We start from the raw sequence: 6,639 nt of genomic DNA on the forward strand, positions 1-6,639 counted from the left end.
CAAGAGTTGGCGGTGGATGGTGATGACTAGCTGCCTTCCCTCTAGTTTTACACTGCTAAATTAGGGATGGCTAGTGCTCGTGTAGCTTTGCACGAAATTCAAAAAACAAACAAACATTTATATATTTAATTATAACTATTTTCTCTATCTTAATGTCCATATTGCTAATTAATAGATGGTATTTTCATGATGTTAGAAAAACACATAGGTTCAAGAAGTCTTGATAGAAATGAATGAAAACCCTATAACCAGAGTGCTTTCGAAAGGTGGACCTTTCTTTTTCACCTTTCGAAAGCACTCGGGTTATAGGGTTTTCATTCATCTTTAACAGATGGTATTAATGTATATTATATAGTTTTCATAACCGGGTGTTATCAAATGTTTGTTATTGTGAATCATTGAGATGATGGTGAAAATTCTTTGAGATTTTTAAGATCTGTTTTTAGTTCTTTGTCCAGGCAAAGCTTATAAGATTACATAGCAGGTTTTTCTTTCCTTTCTTTTATATAACTCCAGGTAGGCAGGGGCTTCTTCTAAGAGCATGCTCACTCTGTGTATGACTGCTTTCAATAGTGCTGCCTCCCCATGGCTCAGCATTAAGTGTCAGGGCTTGTAATTATAAACATCAGTTTTCAAATACTGGCATTGGGCACAGCATGAATAACCCATTGTATATCTTTGTGTTAAACAACAAACAAATCATTTGTGGATTGGTTCATCTCACATTACTACTTGCACAGAACACTGGATAATCAGCCACTTCTGTGGTTTGTTCATTATATATATATTTCACACCGGCTTATTTTCTGTTAGTGTAACAATCATTTGCTAAACATGGCAATCATCTCCCTTTGCTTATACTTCTTCACACAAAATATTAATATGGAGGTTCTCTGAAAAAGAAGTGCCTCATTTGGAATCCCAATTTGGTAAGGAGTTTCTTACTACTCTTTGTGGTCTCTGGTCAATAAAGAAGTAATTTCTTTAGTTGTCATTCAGTGCTCTCCATATCTTAAAATTAAGGTTTTGTTTAATTAGAGATGGCTCATGACATGTCTTCAGCTGCAATCTTATCAAAAACTTCCTTGACTGTAGAGCTGATCAATTAATTGGCTACTTGTTTAATTGGTTGAGATTCTTTCCTTTTACCATTTCATAAATTCAAGCACATTGTAACGCAAGAAACGAGATTGTCTACAAACTACATTTTGAAATCTGGCATAACTCATTTTCTCTTCTTTCCTCTTTCCTTAAATAAGGATCAGGTGATTGTTTTGTGTCAAACTAATCTAGAAAGAATCCTATGTGTACTTGACATGTATCATGATTGGCCACCTGAGACAACATGTACAAGTGAAAGATTTGAAAAGCTTGCATTTAGGTACAACAAACATTGCTGAGAACACAGGTAGGAGGTGGGGTAATTTGAGAGGGGAATACTTAACTCTCTAGTTATGAGCTAGTCGAACAATCTTAGTTCGTGACCCCAAATTGACCTTTACAGTTTTCATACTATAACTTCTAATATGTCTTGTGTACCTTCACAAAATTTTGAGAGCTTTCAGTAATCATTAAGAGTCATTTGCAGATAAACAATCAGAATTTTTAATGAAGTATTTTCATGAAAAATGACTTCATGAATATATGAAGTCAAAGTTTTGAGTGCAAGGTGATTTTCATGTTAAGATTAAAAATACTTTTCTTCATCTGAAAAATCTGAGATTTCATTTGCATAATATCTAAAACCTCCTAGATATATGTCAGAGTTTTTTTTTTCAGTGAAACTTTATATTTTATTTATTTTCTCTATCCTAACTATATGAGGTTGGTCAATTTGGCCAACCTCATAACCACCAAAAATGAATTTGAAATAAATCTATATTACCATTTTTTCTTTCTATATTGACTTTAAACTGTAATTTGCAACTGCATTTGTTTATTCTAAATTGCTTTTAACTCAAACAGTATACATCTATTTATACTTAAATATTATTGCTTTATTGCCCTTTGAACCATGTCCAACTAATATTTGCACCATGTAAGTTGTAAATCACTTGGCAAACATGTAGCTCATATTACCCTGTTGAATTACATAATGCATGAGCTACTTGTGAGTTACTCACTAGTGTATCTTGTGAAAATGTTTTATTATTCTTGATTTTACCTAATCTAACCTTATCTCACCAAAAGAGTCTAATTTTTTATATTTTAATTACTTTTATAATAATAAAGAAAACGCATGAAAAACGAGCAGACAATGCCCCATAACTATCACAATGTTTCTGACTTTCCAACTATATGATATGAGCCACTAAAAATTTAGATAAGCTTGTTGGTGTGTTTCTCATGGAAATAAAGTTTGAACTGGAAGCAAAATAGTCCATTCTCTGTACAGAAAACAAAATAATTTAATATGTAATTTGGTAGATTAAAATGGTAGCTTTCTAATGTTTCTAAGTAATAGAGAGAACTATTGGCAATTTCTGAAAAGAGAGGATGTGATAGGTGGATGTGGCAAGAAAGATCTCATTTTCTATCTTATGGCCCTGTAACCACATAAGATTGAAGGCTATAAAAATTATGCTTTGCCTGAGTGATGACAACATTATAATGAGTAATTTCTGTTAAATTTTGTGAAGGAGTAGTAAATAAATTAGAAAAAAGGGCATATCTAGAGAGCAAATGTCACAATTCTCATACTAGGATAAATTGAGGATTTTTTCTAATATTTCCTCATAAAATTAAGAACTTAAAACTTGTATTAAAATTTGGATTATTATTTACATTTTTATGCCAAAGGTATTTGTATACCACAATAAGAAAATAGTTTAATTTTGAGTGTAACTCGGTACAACCTCATAACATAAGCAGAAAGTGTTAATTAGAATCCATTTTACCCACTAGGAAAAAAAAACTAACAGAAAAATATAGTTGAATTTACTATTAAAATCCCCATGTTTAGTTTCAGAGGAGGAAGTCTCTAACAGCCCCCCTAACCCCTCAGGTGACATGGGAAGAATATATCACAGCTACACAGGGAAAACCTCCTCATTTAGGTCGCCAGATGGTTAGTAAGGAATCTGTTAAAAACTTTAAAGCCATCCTTGCCATGGTAAGTTCAAATATTTTGTGTGAAACTTATTCTTTTATATTTATTAAGAAGTACATCCAGCATATTCCAAAACTCTGTACCCTGTTAAAAAATATTTTTACATGTAATTATAGTAATTAACAATGCAGTAATTAAAGTTTGTTCCACTTCATAATCTTTGTGGTGGTTAAAATTCCAAAGAAACAGTAAGAGATACCAAAACTATATTAAATATTAAAGTGTTTTTGCAGCGTTTTCACTGTTTATTAACCAGTCAGAATACTCCTTATTTTTCTTTCGTGTTTATGTTTATTTAATGGTTTTTAAATATGTTCTGCTCTAATAAAAACATTTGTGCTCAACTTGGCTCAGTGGTAAACTTAAGAGTTTGTAATGCTAAAATTTGGGGTTCAATTTCTATGGTGAACAAGGACACATTGCTCATTATGCAGTTTTATCCTTAGAACAAACCAACAAGGAAACTAAGTTACATTTGATTTTGGGAATTTTTTATACTTTCCTAGTTTTATAAAATAAATTCATCATAACAGTTCCAGGTTTAATAGAACATTGTTATGCTCTGCATAATTATTCTGAGTATACCAAATCAGAAGCTCAATCTTTGATTTCTCCAAGAAAAAATATGCCGAAAAGCAAACTTATCAACTGAGGTTAAATAAAGAAGATCGTAATAGTTTGTTTAACTATCATGTGGGTATTAGTGATTGTTGGGTTGTAAATTCTTATATTCAGGCTTGCTAAGGTGTACATCCAACAAAATGTTTTATATTTTAAGAGTTTGTACTGTAGTCTTTTACAATTTTGTTTAATCCTTTTGAATTTAGCACACTTTGTATTATTTTATAATTATTGCACTCAAAATTTAAAAAATTGAAGTGGTGTTCAGGAAAGGTAGTTTTATTTAAAATGTAGTTTAATTACTACTGTAATGAATTCAAATTTGATAAAGATCAACACACTTTAAGATAAAGTATGAAGACAGCTTTAATGGGTAATGAAGAAAACTTTATTACAAGTTTAACAGAATAACAAATGTATGACGTTTTTACAAGGTTTAGTCATCATCGGCATCTGATTCAAGCAAAGTGATTTTAATTATTATCTTTGTCTTTGTTTTCAGAGTGAAGAATTTCCATTATCAGTAGAATCGTAAGTGATATTCCAGTCATAGTAATTGTTTGTTTAGTCCAGAGTTTTGTAGAAGTAATTTAAAGAATTTGATTAAAAAAATATGAGCATCTGAGATTTCATGGTTCATTGCCTGATGTTGTATAGATTAACTCCACACTGTTGATACACTATAAGAATGACAGTCAAATGAGAGTATTTCATTAGTTGGTACTGGTTGCTGGTGACCAGCTGCTTTTCCTCTTAGAGGTGTCAGTGCACAAAAAGCCCTTCGTGGAGCTAAGAATGAGAATTCTAAAACAAGCAAACCACTTTAATCGTCTTACCTGAAACACAAGTGTAGAGGATGATGTTTCCAAAGTCTTCCACCTTTCGTCTTCAGGTCAGTGTGTGTATGGTGTTGTCTGTCTTTATAGTATTCTGGTGGATTGTGGAGAGCTTGTTATGATTTGTTGGTTTATCCATGTTTCTGATTGGTGGAGAGACGTCCTGTATTTTCAACCAATGGTAGCCACAAGTTACTCACCTATAATCCTGAATTTCTGTTTAGTGAAGGTTTTATTGTGTTAATGTAATATGATTCTTTAATTTCTCTTGTCTTCCAAAATTTGTCTGTGTCAATGATTCTAGTTTTTCCCAGTTTATTTTGTGTCCAGTTGACATGGTGGGTTCTACAATATACCTTTAAGGCGTATCATCAGTACTGTAAACTCATCTTGCCATCAAATAGCTACAGTCTTGGTACCTATCCTATCTCCACTATGAGGGAGTACAGAGCATCACATTACAACTCTACAGATTTCTTAGAACAACTCAGAAAGCTGCACATCAGATCACAGACCTATTTACCAATGTTCCAACCTCAGAAACCCTTCATATCACCAGACAGCAACTGCTGAAAGACAGCTCTCTACCACACACAACTGACATGAAAATAGACGCCATCATGGAATTCATGACTATTTGCTTACAATCAACTTATTTCCAATACAACAAGGAATTCTGCGAATAAACAAATGGTCTCCTTCCAATCTTAGCAAACATTTTCATGGAAGACCTTGAAGAAAGAGCCATCTCATCCAAGTTTCTACAGACATTATGTTGACGACACCTTTGTTATCTGGGCCCATGAAAACTTACCAGCCTTCCATTTTTTGACATCAGCAGACAAGAGTGAAAAATCACCACAACTGTACACAGAAAACTCACCTGCATGAATAGATACCTACACTTCCAATCTTAATAAAAGAATAAAAGAACCTAAAGAAAGTTCAAGGCTCATGAAAACAAAATTCAGCCATTGCAGAACACACCATGTTAACTGGGAAAAAACTAAAATCATTGACACAGACAAATTTTGGAAGACAATAAAAATGAAAGAATCATTTTACATTAACAGAATAAAACCTTCACTAAACAGAGGTTCCAGATTAGAGGTGAGTAACCTGTGGCTACCGTTGGTTAAATCTACAGGAAGTCTCTCCACAATCCACCAGAATACTATAAAGACAAACAATACTGACATGAAGACGAAAGGCAGAAGAGTTTTGAAACTTCACCCTCTACACTTGTGTTTCTACAACAGGCAGTTGCCATCCATTCAGCAAAGTTTCATCATGAATACTCTGCCTAAACCATCTATCAATGAATTAAAGATTATCTTTGCAATCATCAGTAGATTGATTAATCAAATAGTAAATGATTAATGTCTGGGCACTATGGTATTATATGAGCATATTAGGTGCTAAGTTTTATTTGCTAATAATTGTCAATAGTATGTTGGACATTTTGCTAAAACTGACTAAAAGTACTTACAGATTATGGAATTTTTCATGTATCTGAGAGATAAGAGTGGTGTGTAGATTACTTGGATTTTTATTATTTTTTAATCTGGTAAATTTGAAGATTATATATGTGAGCTTACTTAGCCTGAGTGTTACTTTTTCTGTGTGATAACAGTTTAGCATTATGTATATTAGTGGATGGACTTGTGAATTTTTTTATTTTTGACAGCTTACTAAATGTGCTTGAGGTAATTGCACCTTTCAAACATTTCAACAAACTGCGAGAATTTGTACAAATGAAACTCCCACCTGGTTTCCCAGTAAAAATAGGTAAGTCAAACAGTAATTTTACCATCAAATAAGGTGAATGATTAATAAGGTACAGAAACTATGCAAATCTGTAAAAAAAAATATCCTTTGCATATTACGTAATCAACTTGGGAATCTTTATCTTCTGAAAGATTTTTACATGTGTCTGACATAAATGTTTTGTTGATAAAGTAATATTACAAGTACAAGGACAGAAAAAATTTTCTCTGATACTTTATAAAGTTTTAGTTGTATGAAGCTATCTTAAGTGTCAGAGTTTTGAACTTGGAAGATTGTAAAAAGTTT

The 6,639-nt window shown here is 32.4% G+C and overlaps 1 protein-coding gene across 2 annotated transcripts in view; it reads left to right on the plus strand.

Annotated features, from left to right (window-relative positions):
- LOC106466913 (ankyrin repeat domain-containing protein 13C-like) overlaps window positions 1-6,639 on the plus strand; it is a 48,154-nt gene that overhangs the window by 37,302 nt on the left and 4,213 nt on the right. For both annotated transcript variants that reach the window (XM_013927222.2, XM_022394989.1), the window contains 3 exons: window positions 2,963-3,112; window positions 4,233-4,261; window positions 6,254-6,354. In XM_013927222.2, the coding sequence (XP_013782676.1) occupies window positions 2,963-3,112; window positions 4,233-4,261; window positions 6,254-6,354 (280 nt within the window). The remainder of the gene's footprint in view (window positions 1-2,962; window positions 3,113-4,232; window positions 4,262-6,253; window positions 6,355-6,639) is intronic.

This window comes from Limulus polyphemus, unplaced genomic scaffold (genome assembly GCF_000517525.1).
Source record: "Limulus polyphemus unplaced genomic scaffold, Limulus_polyphemus-2.1.2 Scaffold2421, whole genome shotgun sequence".
Taxonomy (NCBI): domain Eukaryota; kingdom Metazoa; phylum Arthropoda; class Merostomata; order Xiphosura; family Limulidae; genus Limulus; species Limulus polyphemus.